The 17818-nt window shown below is 41.3% G+C and overlaps 1 protein-coding gene across 1 annotated transcript; it reads left to right on the top strand.

Annotated features, from left to right (window-relative positions):
- The first annotated feature begins 306 nt into the window (after positions 1 to 306).
- On the top strand, positions 307 to 5765 carry LOC101644545 (tripartite motif-containing protein 34). The gene is given in 10 exon segments (XM_013008433.2): positions 307 to 346; positions 349 to 408; positions 411 to 736; positions 1307 to 1402; positions 1999 to 2229; positions 3208 to 3230; positions 4521 to 4621; positions 4924 to 4950; positions 5222 to 5494; positions 5497 to 5765. Coding segments are annotated over 10 exon segments (1422 nt in total). The 5' UTR covers positions 307 to 330.
- Positions 5766 to 17818: the final 12053 nt, after the last annotated feature.

The following is a 17818-nucleotide window of genomic DNA, read 5'->3' as shown; positions in this document are numbered from 1 at the left end:
CCCCCCCCCCAACCTCTGTCATAGAGCCTGGGGAAGGTCAATAGCTTGTCACATTTGACAGATCTTCCCACCTGGCAATCTTGGTGCTCATTTCCTAGAGCTGCCGTACATGATCACAAACTGGGTGACTTACAATACATGTATTTAGGAGCTCAGAAGGCCCAAAGCAAGTTTCTTGATATTTCCACAATCAGAATCTTGGGTTTTTTGGTTGTTCTGTTTTTTGTACCATTCTTACTCTGGCCCCTTTCATTCTGTCCAGCTATTGAGGAGTCTTTGAGCAAGAAGACCTTCAAACTCATATCAGGAAGAAGCCAAGGAAGCAGTGCAATGGCTTCAAAAATCCTGGGGACCTTGAGGAGGAGGTTACGTGCCCCATCTGCCAGGAGCTCCTGACGGACCCCTTGAGTCTAGTTTCTGCCAAGCCTGCATCGTGGCAAACAAGGAAGCAGTAATTGGCTTGGAATCAGAAAGCAGCTGCCCTGTTTGTGGAAGTAGATACTCACTTAGGAAACTACGGTCTAATTGGCATCTGAGCAAGAAAGGAGAGAGACTCAGGAAGGGAAAATGGAGCCCACAGAAGGAGCAGGCGGGAGAACTCTGTGTGCACCATGGAGAGAAACTCCTCTTTTTCTGTAAGGAGGATAGGAAGGTCATTTGTTGGCTTAGTGAACGGTCTCAGGAGCACTGTGGTCACCACACATTTCTCATGGAGGACGTAGTAAAAGAATGCAAGGTGGGTCCTAGGTTGAGACTGTAGCAGCTGGTGCTCAATCAGAAAACTCACCTTTGTGGCCTATTTCACTTACCCTGCCACCATAGTATTCATTCCTGTAATGGTCTTCCATACCCTTAGCTTCCAAAGCCTGGAGGACATTCCTATACATTCCTTACATTACATAAAGGAAAAAATACAGAAATCAGACTCAACCCAGAGAAGAGCAGAGCGTGCAACCCTCGGATGGGTGTACACAAGACAAGCTCTGATTGTTTCCTTGAGTATTAAGGCTGCTGAGAACATTATGGATAGGCAGTGTTAACGAGAACAGAGAAAAATGTTTTGCTGCAGAATTGATTCTTCCTCTAGAAAAAGAGAAAATCGTATTACTCTTGGTGAAGGCACAATAACTTCAATCACCCAGGGATAAAGAATGTATGCACTTTCCTCCAATAGTTTCATACTCACCAGCCTCATGATTTCGTAAACTTGTCTATTTTGGAATGAACCCAAGAACTGGTCTGATTTTTCTTCTGTTCAGGTGTAAGAACATGAATAGCTTGACTTGGTGTGATTCCTTTCTTCCAGGAAAAGCTACGTGCAACTGTGGAGAGGCTGAGGAATGAGCAACAGGAAGCTGAGAAGTTGAAAACTGCCATAAGCGAAGAAAGAGCTACGCGGAAGGCAAGAGAAACCCCTTCCTAAGGAAGTTCTGAGAAGCGAATTGGACAAAACCTTTGGTCCTAGTCACAGGCAGTTCCTTCTTATTGAGAGTTCATGAGTCCTGAAGCTGTTGCTTAGTCCTCTTCCTCATCACTCCTCTGTTGGGGCTGGTTGGAGACTGGGCATTTCAAAAATGAACAGAATTATTTGGAATTGAACACAGACGCTATGGTGAAAATGGCTGGTCAATACTGTGGTAAGGTTCTGTCTGGTGAAATTCTGAGACACTTCTGTGGAAGACAATGGGCAAAGGAATAGCATTTTCTGTGAGGCTATAGCTGGGAGTAATAATGAGAGTCTAAGAGAGCTGCCTTCAAGCTAAGCCTCACCTATATGTTACATTGTGGCTCAGGGCTGGCCTAAATAATCCAAAAGGAAGTCTGTTTTGGTAGGTGATGTAGAAGAAACAAATAGTAGGAAACAGATCTCCTTTCTTCTCTTCCCTTCTAGCTCAAACACTCTGAGAAATAATTATTCTTTTATGGCTTCTATTTTCTTGCAAAAAAGACCCTCAGCCTAACGAACATCCTCCCTACCTTTCTTGCCCATTTCTCCAGTCTGAGATACAGATTGAGAGACTCAGGATACAAGTAGAATTTAAGCGCATCAGACTCATTCTGGAAAACGAGGAGCTGAGAGAGCTACAAAAGTTGGAGGATGAGGAGAAGAAGGTCATGAATAAATTGGCGGAGGCTGAGGATGAGCTGGTCCAGCAGAGCCAAGTGGGGAAAGAGCTCATCTCAGATCTGGAGTGTCGGGGTCAGTGGTCAACAATGGAGCTGCTGCAGGTAAGACTCCTAGAAGCATGCACCTGATCTGAGATTCTGGATCAAAGACTACGTTTGGTCCCTCCTACGTCCTTGGGCTATCATCTGCGTGGTAACATGAAGAGGTTCTTCTGTCCTAAATGCCCCTTTTCTGCCATCTGTTTTAGATATCCTGATAATAGAATATAAGCATTGTAGGAGCGTATTCTGGTTTTATTAATTTATGACGTAAGGGCAAACATTTGACCTCAGGTAAAAGATCCATGGTATCTGGTGATAATCCATTGTCTGTGATCTGACATATAGTAGTTAAAAATCTCTTTAACCAAAAGCAAGCGTTCATTTTGAGGTTTAAGAAGTATATGTTTTTAGTTTTGGTTGTAAGTATTATATACATGTAAAATAACAAAATGTTACCATTTAAAATTCTTTATGTGTATAATCCATGGACACGATGTTCATTGGGTTGCACAACCATCACCACTATTTCCAAACATTGTTCATCACCCTAACAGAAGTCATCTAATTTGTAGCTCCCATGACCCCCCTATCCCTGGGAACCATTCATAAACTTCAATCTCTACATATTGGTGTTAATTCTTTTTAAACCTTCACCAACAAAGTTATCTGAGCTTGATATTCCCTTTGCATTTTGTTTGTTTATTTGTGGTTTTTTAAAAATTTCCAATGTATATTAGGGCCTAGTCAGATGATCTTTTTTCCCCTTGATTTAGTACTGGTTGTTTCTGTCTCTAGGGATTTGTCTATTTCATCTGGGGTCTCTAATTTGTTGGCATCTAACCATTTATAGTTTTCTTTGAACAATCCTTCTTATTTCTATAAAGTCGATAATAATGTTCCTTCTTCAATTCCTAATTTTGGTGATTTTCTGCCTCTCTCTTTTTCTCAGTGTATTTAGAAAAAGGTTCGTCAATTTTATTGATATTTTACTCTAATTTTGATCACTTCAGGACTCAATTTTTTTTCTCTTCTCCCCAGGACATGAGTGGCATCATGAAATGGTATGTATAGATCAGAGTTAGTGCTTTTGTGCATTGAAAAGAGTTTTGTAGGCAGGAGAGTTATCAAGTGGTCAATCATAATGAAAAGTCTTGCAGGACAGGGAAATATGGTTTGTGGTATTATCTTAAGTTGCTAGATATGATTGAGGGTTTGAGTGGCTTGTGTCTATTGAAAATACACCAGATTCTATGTAAGTGAATTCAGTGATTGGAGGGCACAGAATTACAGCCAATTGGGGCATTCGAGAAAAGGGACTGCCCTATCAGACCCCTGTGGGTTCACTCCTTTTATTCATCCTTTGTTCCTATATCAGCTCTGGCTCTTCTGTTTCCTAAGTATTTACCTTATTACTTAGAGGGTCTGGGTTAGCCACAAATCAGGAGATGAGGATAGTTCTCTATATGTACTTTGCATACACGGAAATAGAAAAGATTTGTTAACTAGTGACACTCATATCTGTGTAGGAAAGAGCTTTATATCAAGCAGACATCCCAACCCAGTCCAACTCATGTCCGTAAGTCTGATGCAAGCCAGGGGCTTCTTCAGACTCACATAGCTGCAGGGCAATGACACGGAAAGGCCCGTCGAGATGCAGGAAGATCAGAGGCCAATGCATGGTGTGTGCCCAATGCAGGGTTCCAAATTTGGTGGAAATTTGGCAGGGTGCCCACAGCTCTCCATGCCTGGCAGCTGATTGTGGCTGTCCCTGGAGGCAGGCAGAGTCCCGGCCAGCAGGATGGTGAAGGGGCAGAGCAGGAGAGAGAGATGGTTCTGCCTTCTTCTTTCTCAAAGAAAGGCCACGCCACCACACGGGAACAACCATAAAGCTATGACCTGGTTGACAGGCTGGACTCCAGTCCTCTGGAAATGCAAATCGACGTAAAATAATCCAACTACCACAAGATGATTCGGTGAGGTTCTCTCATTAGATTTGCAAAATCAAGTTTGATTCTCAGGATACCGTGACTTTGACCCTGGTGCCAATAATGAATCTCCTCTTGGTCACATAATTTAGAAATTAAAATGAAAGAGCATCATTCCCTCTACCTTTACAAGGAACAAAATGTTTCTGGAAATCAAAACTTTCCCACGGTCCCCTGGATGGTGAATGTGACAGCAGACATGAGCACATTGATTTCGCGTGCCAGTGCCACAGGTCTTCCTCTCTCTCCCGCAGCTTCTCAGGGGAGCGGCTCCCCGTGCAGCAGTGGGCGAAGAGCAGGGAGCGAGTGTTGTTGGAGGTACAAAAGGTCAGAGAGATGGGGACAGATTTGTTTTTTCCTTCATAGGAGTGAAATTTGGACACTAAAGAAACCAAAAACCCTTCCCAAGAAACTGAAGCATGTATTCCGAGCTCCAGATCTGAGGGGGATGCTGCGAGTATTTACAGGTGAGGGGAAGCTTGGGAAGACGGTGGAGGTGGGATTCTTATGGTTGTGGGGACTAAATGGAGACGAGTGACTAGTTCAAGTTGAAGCTAGAGGAGAGGAGGGGATTCAGAGGATTCCCTGGGTCGAAGAAAATGTAGTCGCATCTAAGTGAGAATGGCCAGATAGCTGCTGGTTTATATCCTTATTCTCTAGTTCATCGCCTCGCTTACTCCTCTCCTCTCCTGAATTCTGAAGAATCGATGAATATTAGACCTGACTTCTTGGCTTCTAATCAACACCATTGAACCTTTCATCATTTCAGAGCTGGCAGATGTCCAACGCCACTGGGGTAAGAAGCAGTTACAGGCTCTTCAGAACAGCATATTTGCATAAGTTCAGGGTTTTAGAGCTTACTTTATTAGTCCTATATGACCCCCTACAAAACATATGCAATAATATATTTCTCCAATGTTCTTCCCCACTCCCACTCCATCATTACACATTCTTGCTAGTCACTTCTCAATTTTACTTATCACAATATTACACACACACACACACACACACACACACACACACACACGCCTGTATCTGTCATCTAATCTGTCCATCTTTTTCTGCAGTGGACATTGTACTGAACCCAGTCAACCTGAATTTGAATCTTGTCCTTTCAGAAGATCAGAGACAAGTAATGTCTGTACCCATTTGGCCTGTTAAGTGTGATAATTATGGAATCTTGGGCTCTCAATCTTTCTCCGCAGGGAAGCATTACTGGGAAGTGGATATGTCTAAGAAAACTGCCTGGATCCTAGGAGCATACTGTAGATTTTCCCATAATAAAATGTCTCGTGTTAGACAAGCTGAAAAATATAAAAGTGTTTACTCCAGGTACAGCCCTCAGGGTTACAACAGCAACTGAAGTATGTTGCTTGGGAGGACGCTTTCTCTGCACATCCCCAGATTTGGACCCTCTTCCTGGCTGTGCTTCCCTGTCGGGTGGGGATTTTTCTCGACTTTGAGGCTTGCACTGTCTCCTTTTTCAATGCCGCAGACCATGGTTCCCTCGTCTACAGATTTGTGAAATGTTGCTTTTCTCAGAACACATTTCCCTATTTCAACCCTTGGAACTGCCCTGGCCCTCTGACCCTTTGCCCACCAAGCTCTTGAGCTGCATTAGCCCCTCCCCCAGCACGGAGCTCACCTGCGCCATGTTGATGGTCTCTGCCTAGCTGTCTCCCTCACTCCCTTCCTTTATAACTTTTACTCTTTCCTAGGATATATGCTGTATCCACTTGAGGTAGGATATTTGCCTTTTTATCCTTTTTCAGATTTCCTAAAAATATTCGATCCTCACTGTAAACAAAGGAGAATTGATATCACATTTCTCTTTTCTCTTTTCTCATTTGACCTAAAGTCACATGATAAAGCCCGTGAGTCATCAGCCATATTGTCTAGGAGAGTGCATAGAAATCACACCACACACACACACACACACACACACACACACACACACAACTTCAGAGCCTTTGATATAAGGGAACCTCAAGTAGTTCACGAGAAAATCCTGTTATCATTTCCTTCCATTTTTCCATGAACGTTTGAAGCCCCCTTGTATATTTGCTTGTTTTCCTGGGACACCTTGTTCTTCAGGGAGCTAAAAAATGAGGATTTTGTATTTAGAATATTTGAGTTCAAATTCGGTCTCTTCTTTTCCATGCTGTATAATAATGAATAAATAATCATTCCTGGGCTTTTGTTTCTTAAAAGATGACTTGACATTAAATATGGAATCTAAGGCATAGGATCATTGTGAGAAAATAAATGTTATTAATTGTAATGGTGCAAACTGAGTGGTAGTCAGTTAATATTGCCCTTCTAGCCATTATTCTTTATGTGGTATATTATAATTCTGGACTCTATGCCTGTGACTAATCCCATTTTAGAGGGTGCCCCCTACTTTACTAATTGACAGGTTTAAGGTAGCATTAAGACCCGACTTTACTAGCAAGTGGGAACCAAGTCATGCCCTTTGTTTCCTTGGGGGCCCCTTTAAGGCTACCTTACTAGAGAGTGCGACTTCAGACAGCACACGGTTTTCCCTGGATGGTGTATAAATGCTGGTGCCCCAGGACATTTGTGCCTCGTGTTACCTAAAAAGCCAGACCTGTTTTTCCTAGCTGAGCTTTGGTAGAAGCAAAAGGATTTGCTGTGAACGTTTGGACATTTTTGACTTATGATCATGCATTTGGCTCACCACTGCCTGGCATTCAGATTTGGGACTGAGCAGCACCCACCGCCCTGTGAGACATTGCCTTAAAGTTTCTTGAGTTCTGTGGGACATTGTAACGAATCACAGAACCCAGGGAAATGAGGAAATATATTCAAGGAAGGTGTGGAGGGAAAATGGATTGGACCTTTGGGACATCTTTCATCTTCAACTCCTTGGGACTAGTTTGGCATTAATTCTTCTAAGAGAAATTCTGACCATACAGTTAATCGGCTTGAGGAGCACTTACTGAGTGGTGGTTCCAGTATACCTATAGGTACCTTTGAAAAAAGGCCTGGCAACCTACTTCCGTAAAAGTGACCATAAGACCCTCTGGAGCACCATTCTACTTTAACACACATGGTGTCACCGGGAATCTGAATCAACCCAAGGACTGGCGCTGCTTTCTGAAAACACACGTGCCAAACCCATTGCCATCAAGTTCATTGCAATGCATAGCAACTCTGTGTGCAACAGAATGGAGCTGTCCCTTTGGGCTTTGGGGAGTTGAAATCATCATGGGAGCAGATACTTCATTTTTCTCCTGAAATGATATCTACAGGCCCTATTAAAAATTAATAAAAATGCAGACTTTGTTCATATCCTGGCCAACAGGTTTGTGCCTTTCAAGGGAAGTGCTAGCTGTCTCCACAGTAATCATTTCCAGTTCCTAGTTTCTGTCAACACTAAGTTCTTATTTTATTTTGCATATTTTTGAAATCCGACACCAAGTGTGTTTTTTAGACCCTTTATAGGGAATGAATCAGGAAATTGGAAACAAATTTCCATAATATGTCCAGTAAAAGGTGTCATGTCTAGACAACCTGGCTGATGAGTAATCTTTGAATGTTCAAGTCTTTGTGTGTGTGTGATAAACACTGTAGTTAACCACCTATGAGCTCCCCTCTTTTTAAAAACAGTTTTCAAACTTAGAATATAGACTAAATCTGTCAAAAATAAGGAAAGCACAACTTTTCTTGGAGAAGTATGCGTTATGTATTGGTGTAGCCTGTGCCACGGGACAGAGTCCATATTGATATTTCCATGGCTATAAGATAGGATCCATAACGATACTAGTGAAAGGAAAGTGTTTGTCCTGGGAATAATAGTATACTAGGGGACTTCAAAAAGTTCACGAATCAAAAGAATATATTTCAACAAACTATTTTTTAATTAAAAGATCATTTTATTGAGGGCTCTTACAGCTCTTGTTACAATCCATACATCAATTGTATCAGATATATTTGTACATATATTGCCATTCTTTTCTAGACATTTACTTTCTATTGAGCCCTTGGGATCAGCTCCTCTCTTTTTCTCTCCCTTCTGCCACTCCCCCACCCCCGCCCCGCCAACCCTTGTGGCCCCTTGATAGCTATTGATTGCTATTATTTTCATAACTTACACCGGCCGCTGTCTCTCTTCCCCTCTGGTTTCTACTATTCTTCCCCTGGAGGGGTGTCTGTGGTTATGTGCCATTCATTGTGATCGGTTCTCCCCTCCTCCCCTCCTCTCCTTCTCTTCCCTCTACCCTTTTGGTATTGCTATTCCCATTTCTGTTACTGGGTTCCATGTGTCATGAGCTTTATCTTTTGCCTATACATGTTCCAGTTCAGTTCAGATTGGGAAGCAGCACTGGGGTCACAACAGTGGGGCGTGAGGAAGCCTCAAGGAACCAGAGGTATATGGCCTGATCCATCTGTGCTCTACTGCACCCTGATTGACTCATCACTTCCTGTGACCCCTCTATGAAGGAATGTTCCATTGTCTACAGATGGACTTTAGGTCTCTGCTCCAACCCCCCCTTGTTCTCACCAACACATTTTTGTTTGTTGTTTGTTATCAATTTTCTGATGCCTGGTCTGATGACACCTCATGATTGCACTGACTGGTGTGCTTCTTCCCTGTGGGCTAGTTGCTTCACTGTTGGATGACCACTTGTTTAACTCAATACTTTAAGACCCCAGATGCTATACCTTTTAATAGCTGGGCACCATCCGCTGTCTTCATCACATTTGCTTATACGTCCATTTTGTCTTCAGCAATCGTGTGTGTGGGGTGGGGTGGGGGAGGTGAGCATAACAAAATGCCATTTTGTTAGAACAAAGTATTCTTGTATTGCGGGAGGATATGAGCTGAGGCCGAAGGCCCATTCACAGCCTCAGTGTATTGCCTTATAAATATATGTACATAGGCCAGAGTGTGCATACAGACCCCACCATGGTGCACCAAACCAGGAGGGTAATGTGGAGAATTGGATGAAAATATTGGGTCACAGGGCCAGCCCCAACCAGAGCCACTTTAACTCCTGCCCTAGAAGTATGTGTGACAGAGAACAACACTAAACTTTTAGGTGGGGGAAAGGAGCTGACTTAACACTCCCACCTGGAAACAAACCAAGAAGGAAAAAGAGGTCAGTCGGCCTAGACTGCATATTGGCACACCAAGCCGGGAGGATGATGACCCTGCACGGACCTACTAAGGCACAGAGAGAACTGTAGGCCCTCCAACAACTCAAGACATTTTGCCCCCTAAGTAGAGTGTACTGCAACAGAGGACAATAATGGGGACACACAGTGGGGAAATAATGCAGCCCGAATCCCCCACAGCGGGACAAACCAAGAATGGAGCATGACAGATTAGCAATTGGAGCAAAGCCAATCCACAAAATTCCTAAAGAGCCCCCAAATAGATTTTGGGCTAGGAGGGGCAGCCCCTGGAACTCCCCCAGCACCCCGGAGGAAAGATTCATAAAGGCCAGGGGACAGACTTGGAACTATGTATGTTTGTTTTTTGTTTTTTTCCTTTTCTTTTTTCAATCTTTTGTTTTCTTATTGTTTGGCCTAGGACAATGCTGGTTTGTCTACTTATGTAAGGCAGACATGGGAAGCAGGCTCTGGGAGAAAGCAATGGGGCCAATGGCCCAGGAGGGTCTGGGTGGGAGAAGGTGGCAGGGGTCCGGGAGGATGGTTGTGGTGAGCGAACAACTAGAGAATTAAAACAAACAACTAGGGGATTGTAGAGATCCTGCAGGTATTAGAACCACACCAATGTAGCTGAGAGGAAGTACTAAGAGGTGGAAGAAGGGGAACATGATGGTGGGGCAGGAGAAGACAAAAGGAAACAGAGGAAGGCTCTAGGAAGCAAAGCTATAGATAGAGGTATTAACAGAGGAGGTGTGTACTTATATTGACTTTTTTATGTTGAAAGATATTTGCATACCTCAGATGAAAAACTTGGGTTTTTGTTGGATCTTATTGACTAGAATTTTGTTTAGAAATTTTGCATCTAAACTCATCAGGAACATCAGTCCTGTCATTTTCTATTCAGGTGAGGACTTTGCCTGATTTTAGTATCATGGCTATGCTGGATTCCTGGAACGAATGTGAGGGTCTGTCATTATTTTCTACATTCTGCAATAGTTTGAGTAGAATTGGTGTCAGCACTTCTCTGAATTTTTGATACAAATCCCCACTTAAGTCATCTGGCCTTGGACATTTAAAAATGATTATGTATATAATTAATATATATACATATACATATATATAATGTGATATAATATATATATCTGTGATGAATCGATTCAGTTGTTTACTGTTTTTTTTAACATTGATCTATATTAGCTTAGATAGGTAATGAGTTTATAGAATTTGTCCATTTATTCTAGCTTTCCAATTTGTTGGAGTGCATTCCTGCATAATATTGTATTATGATTTTTATTTCAGTTGGTTCTGTTGTGATGTTGCCCACTTCATTTCTTATTCTTGATATTTGCATCTTTTTTTTTTCCTTTTTAGGTTTGCCAGTGGTTTATCAATTTTGCTAATCCTTTCAAAGAACCAACTTCTTGCCTTGTTGATTCTTTCTATTTTCTATTCTCTTACTCATTTACTTCTACTCTAATCTTTATTATTTCTTTTCTCCTAGTGGCTGAAAGTTAATTTTCTTACTCTTGTTCTAGCTATTGAGATTATTTGGTTAAGGTGTTGATTTTGGCTCTGTATAGTACCCTCTGAGTTCTGCTTTTGTGGTGTTAAAAATCTTTAGGTATGTTGTATTTTTATCATTTGATTGAAGGAAATTTTACATTTCATTCCTTATGTCACCCATTACCCGGTAGTTCATTAGCAGATACTATACAATTTCTATTAATTTGATTTTTTTCTTTCATCTCCCCATTCTGTCTTTTGTTTGTTTGACTTTTTTTGTTTTCTTTTCTGTTGTTTTACTGTCTTTGTGATTTTTCTCTTTTTTATTTTCAAAATGCTTATGCATTTTCCTTGAGATGACTTTATTATCTATAATTTTCTTCCCAAGTTTAAAACAGTATAATCTCTTTTGAAATATACTTGACCTTTTCTCTGTTCAAATGTTTTGTATCTATATTATTCCCTCTATATATTTCATTATTAGCTTCACCATGGCTAGCTCTTTTCAGTCTTATAAGCTTGTTTTACTTGGATGACTATAATAATTGGGTTGATTTCTGGATGTTGTTGTCATGTATATTGATTTCATATTGATTCATTGTTCAAATAACTTCTTTAAGTATTTTTGTAAAGTTTAGTCGTGGTTTTAAAAATCCCCTTAATTTCTCCATATCTGGAAAGGTCTCCTAACTAAATTATTCTGAATTTATTTTGGGGTAGTTCCAATGCCTATCTTCCTCAGAAAGATCATTTGGCTCCACATATTGGTTTTTGTTTTTAATGTCTTTCATTTCTTCATATAAGCTCTAATTATCTGTTGTCTCTGAGATGTTGTTTTCTAAAAAATGTATTGTTAAATTTATGTGTATTTGTTGATCAAGTAGTTCTGGAGTTGGTGGTGGTCCTTGTCCACCTGATGTAGCTATGAGAGGTCCATCCTGACTGGGTCAGGTATACATAGATCTTGGCATTTGGTGGAGCCATAAGGAAATGATTTTTTTTAAAGAGTCAATGTGCAAAAGCAAAAAACAAGCAGACAACCAAGCCAACAAACATGCAAACAAAAAAAGAAATGCAGTTTAAAGAAACACTAATAAAGAAAATAATAATAGTAAGTAAATAGATAAAAATTGAAACAAAGAAGACCCATGCCAGAGCCAGCGGTTGCTTCCTCTTTTGCAGTCATCAGCATGTGCTCATCAAGGGCCCACTCTCATATGCATCACAGATGTGCAGCCAGCTAATACATGTGCCCCTATGCTTTGCTGGTTTAAAGGTAGTATGCATCAGAAGATCCAAAACAAACAATCATGTTGATGTGAACGAGGAGGGTCAGAGAAGAAATCCAAAGCCCATCTGTAGACAATTGGGGATCCCTTCACAGAAGGGTCACAGGAAGGAATGAGTCAACCAGGGTGCAGTGTAACACTGACAAAACACACAACATTCCTTTAGCTTTTTTTTCTTTTCATTTTATTGAAGGCTCTTACAACTCTTATCACAGTCCATCATACATCCATTGTCTCAAGTACATTTGTACACATGTTGCCATCATCGTTTTCAAAGTATTTTCTTTCTACTTGAGCCCTTGGCATCAGCTCCTCATAGACCCTTGATAATTTACAAATTATTATTTTTTCATGTCTTGCACTGTTTGATGTCTTCCTCCACCCCCTTGTCTATTGTCCATCCCCCTGGGAGGGGGCCATAGTTAGATAATTGTGATCAATTCCCCCTTTCTCCCGCACCCTTCTCTTACCTTCCTAGTATGGCTACTCTCAATATTGGTCCCAAGGAGTTTATGTGTCCTATATTCCCTGTGTTTCCAGCTCTTATCTGCACCCATGTACATGCTCTGGTCCAGCCATATTTTTGTAAGGTAGAATTAGAGTCATGATAGTGGGGGGAAGGAAGCTTTAAAGAACCAGAAGAAAGCTGTCTGTTTCATTGGTGCTACACTGCACCCTTACTGGCCCATCTTCTCCCCACAACCCTTCTGTAGCGTGATGTCCAATTGCTTACACATTGGCTTTGGGCCTCCACTCCACACACACCTTCATTCATATTATGATTTTTGGCTCTGGGTCTTTGATGCCTGATAACTGATGCGCTTCTTCCATGTGGGCTTTGTTGTTTCTCAGTTAGATAGCCACTTGTTTAACTTCACCCCCTAAAGACCCCAGATGCTATATCTTTTGATAGCCGGACATCATCAGCTTTCTTCACCACATTTACTTATGCACCTGCTTTGTCTTCAGTGATTGTGTCGGGAAGGTGAGCATCTCCGAGTGCCAGATTATTAGAACAAAGTTTCTTGTGTTGAGGGAGTACTTGAATAGGGGCCCAATGTCCATCTGCTTCCTTAATACTAAACCTATAAATATATGTAGATAAATCTATTTCCCTATCATCATATATAAATATATTTACATATGTATATGCCTGTATTAGATTTCTATAAATGCCCTTTGCCTCCTAGTTCTTTCCTCTTTTTCTTTTTACTTTCCTCTTGTCCCACTGTCGTGTTCAGCATTTATTTGGGTTTCAGGAATTCCTCTTGGTTACATTGTCCTTGATCAAGCCCTACCAGGCCTTCTACACCCTCCTCACCACCAATTCTGGATCACTTGTTGTTCCCTTGTCCCTCGGTTTGTTACCCCCACTTCCTTTCCCCCAAATCCCCCTCTCCATTGTCCCTCTGGAACTGTCATCCCTTTGTTCTCTCTTCTGGCTTGTTTATCCCACCTATCCCATCCAGATAGACATCAAGCAACAACAATATATACAAACACAAGACTGAGAACAATGAAGCAAGAATAGAAAATAAAACAATAGCTACAACAACAACAACAACAAAGCCTATAAATTAGTTTAAGGTCTATTTGTTGTCCTTTTCGAGTGTTTTCCAGTCAAGTCTGATGGGGCGCCATGCCCCAGCCCCACAGTCTATTTTTGGTATTCCCTGGGGACTTCATTCCTCTAGTTCTTTAATGCTTCCCCACCACCACCACCACCCAAACCACCACTGTCATGACCTTGTTGTACCTTACAAATCTGGCTAGACTGAAACATGTACACTGGTACAGATAAGAGCACTTGACACATAGAATCAGAACAGGTAAGCCCCTCAGGAACAGTAATGGGACTAGTAGATAACATGAGGGTAGCGAAAAGGGCAGAAAGGAGAGAAAGAGGGTACTGAACACAATGATCAATGTATATATCCCTGCCCGCAGGTGGACAAACAACAGAAACATGGGTGAAAATGGTGTACAATATTAAAATAATAATAATTAATAATTTATCAAGGGTTTCCAAGGGTGGGAGGGTAGGGGAATGAGGGAAGAAAGAGGAGCTGATACCAAAGGCTCAAGTAGAAAGAAAATGCTTAGAAAATGATGATGGCAATGTATGCGCAAATGTGATTTATACAATTGTTAATATCTCTCAATAAAATTATTTTTTTAAAAAGCTCTAATAATAAAAGAGAAAAACTCTAAAAAGTACTGCTTAGGCAGTTCATTTTGGTCTACAGTCACAGAGTTCACCAAGGTATGTGCCCTACCTGCTCTGCTAGTTTTAAAAGTGGCTTTAAGCTGGTGTGTTTGGGCCCAGAGCTATATAACACATGACTTTAAACCCTGGCTACTCCATTGCTTTAAAATATAGCAATAGCCAGCTTTTTGGACCCATAACAGCAGAACTCTGGGTCAATTTGTACATCCTGGTTTCTACATCACATTTAAAATTATAAGTTGGCTCATTTGTGTCCAGGGCACTGGTAGCCTCCACCCACACCAAGAAGGGTTTGGAGCTGCTGCCAGCCACAAGAATGTGGGCCCCAAACTTCTCTGGATATCAGGTTATGGTGAAATGGGGATGCTTCAGTCCTACCTATAATAGCCCCCCACACTATTGGTGTTTGGTTCAATTAGATATTCTTTTTCTTCTTCAGTGATTCAGAACTCCAGGTTTTCTCTCTCTATCTGTTCTATCCCATCTTGATTGAAGAGAGATTGTATTTGGTGTGTGTAAGAAGATTCTAATCTTCTTATGACGGTTTGGCTGTTAACAGCAGATACAATTATGCAGTTGATGACCTTGTGCTTGTTTATATCATGGGGGAATGCTAGGCCTTAAGTGGCAAACCACTGAGAAAATCTGCCCAGTAAAGTGGACACAAAACCTGTCTTCCTATATTCTCTTAGTAATCCTCTTTGTTGATGTCTTTTAGCTTGTTTGCCCTTTTCTTCTCTGTCTTCTAGTTCCTCTGCTGTACCCATTGGACGTTCTCTGAGCTCTTCTGAAGACATAGGCTTAACTGTCCCTGGCCAAGGACAGTTTCCTACATGTGGCATTCGATATTCAGCTATATTTGGATCTGTCCAATGGCCAAAAATGAAACCTCTCTTGTGTCAATCATGGATATTATGACACTGTTTCCTCTAATTTTGTTGTTGAGTTGAACACTCATTAATTCCCTCAACAACACTATGAAGGTATCATTTACTTGTTCATGAATTTAACAGAAGATATTTCACTTCATACTACAAACCAGGATAGTTCATAATATTTAATTAATAATATATATTGAATGCCAACATGGGTATAACAATAGGTAAACACAGACATGTACCTCCTGTAATAAAGTCTTAGAAAGACAACAACAAAACAGACATTGTAAACTATTTACAATTGTGGCAGTTACATAATCTCCAGTCAACTTGAGCGAAGGGTTGGAGTTTAGCTTGTCAATCAGGTCATAACCAATGATGCATCTGTGTGGGCATGGCCTTCTCCTGAGGATTCTGGGAACTCCTGTCTTTCTCCCTGGAGGTGGGACACACACACTCTGATTCACCTTTCACTGTTGAAAAGCCACATGGAGCCATGCTGATGGCAGCCAGAGCCCTGGAGATGCTTCCACCACCACTGGATCCACAAGACTTTTCACCCACAAGCCTGTGATATTCCTGCATTCGGGATGACTGCATGTGTAGTGTGAGTCTGAAGAGGAATTTATAGACTGGTATTGAACTTATGGGCTAATATTAGACTTATGGATTTGATCTGGACTGGGCTGGGATGTTTTCTTAATATGCAATTACTCTTTGATATAAAGCTGACTTGTACACATGAGTGTCTCTGGATTTGTTTCTCTAGTCAATGCAGACTAACACAACAATCACATGTAAATATTATAAAAATATTATGCGTTTGTTTACTTGAAGGGTAATTGACTAAAATACCCAAGGTTTACCTGTGTCACTGGACCGAACAGTATTTTTTTGTTTTGTTATAGGTAAATTTGCCATGCGGGTGAGCCAAATCAATGGCAGCTAACACAAACAAGACAAGTTAAAATATTACAAACACTTAAACATTGAGTACTTACTTTGTGTTAGACTCTGTACTAAACACATCACTGAGACAAGGAGAGTTTACATAAAATGCCCTAATGCAGTGGCTCTCAACCTTTGGGGGTCAAACGACCCTTTCACAGGGGTCTCCTGATTCATAACAGTAGCAAAATTACAGTTATGATGTAGCAACAAAAATAATTTTATGGTTGGGGGTTCACCACATGAGAAACTATATTAGAGGGTCGTGGCATCAGGAAAGTTGAGAGCCACTGCCCTAATACATGAAGTTAGAATATAAAGAAGTCAAGATTTAACTCCAAATTTATCCGAATGCGATTTCATGTTCTTTTGATTGTGAATTACAAGAAAAATCTCGAGACAGCCATATAAATTTTGTAATCTTAGGACTGTTAACCTCTTTGAACCAGAGGCTGCTCATTAAAATACATTTAATAGCTGCTGAAAAAGGATACTTTAAAGTGTTAAAAAGAAGAAGATATCACTTTGGGGACTAAGGAGTTCCTCACTCAAAGTTCAATATTTTCAATCACTTCATATGCATATGAATGTTAGATGTGGTAATAATGCAATTTCATGTGAGCTTGATAAAAGAATGAAGGGGTAGAGTCTAGCCTGTCAATCAGGTCACAGCCTGATGATGCTTCCCTTTGGGCGTGGCCTTCTCATAAGGATTCTGGAACTTCCTCTCTCTTGATTCTGCCATCAGAAGAGGTGGGCCATGCTCTCTCTCTCTGCTTCACGCTTCAGTTGACAAGCCATATAAAGTCATGCTGATGGCAGCCAGAGCCCTGGAGATGCTCACACAACCATTGGATCCACAAGACTTTCCACTACCTGCCTGTGGTCTTCCTGTATTTGGCATCATTGTATGTGCTGCGTGAGTCTAAAGAGGAATTTATGGACTAGTATCAGACATATGAGCTAATATTGGACATGATCTGGACTGGGCTGGGATGTTTTCTCAGTATATAACTTCATTTTTATATAAAGCTCTCACATACATATATGAGTGTCAATGAATTCTTTTTCTCTGGTCAACCCAGTCTCACACACTGGATAATGGATTAAAAAGATGTATTAGGTTGAGTTATCTGTAGAAACAAATCCCGTGAAAATCATATATGTATAAGAAATAAGTTTATATTAGAAATACTTTTATATCCCAAAGTCATCCAAGCCCAGTCTATATGGGTTTGAGGCTAGCCAGAGCCCTCGTCAGACTCACTTAGCTACAGGCTGATGAAACAGAAAGGTGAAGCAGAAAGCAGGGAGATCACAGGGTGGTGGGTGCAGAGACATTTAGATCCAAGGTAGGGTGGCAGGACCCCAACAGCTCCCAGGTCTCAGCCCACATTGGGGCCACCCTTGGAGGCAAATAGAGAATCCAAGCAAGGACAAAGGAGAAGGGTCAGAGAGAAGGTCTTATTGTCTCTTTTATTAAAGGCCACACCCCCATGGAGACATAATCAGTATACTACCTGATTGACAGGTGGGCCTCACCCCACCTCCACATAGGTATAATCAAGTGGCATACAATCCAACCACCACAGAAGACCTCATTAGAAATATGGGGCTGGCCCCTCACTGACCCATTGCCCTGCGGGGGACAACACCAGAGACACAGTGTGGGAATTGCACCCG

This window comes from Echinops telfairi, unplaced genomic scaffold, assembly GCF_000313985.2.
Source record: "Echinops telfairi isolate 266 unplaced genomic scaffold, ASM31398v2 ScPeMD7_41;HRSCAF=154, whole genome shotgun sequence".
NCBI lineage: Eukaryota > Metazoa > Chordata > Mammalia > Afrosoricida > Tenrecidae > Echinops > Echinops telfairi.
This window is presented reverse-complemented; position numbering and strand designations above follow the sequence as displayed.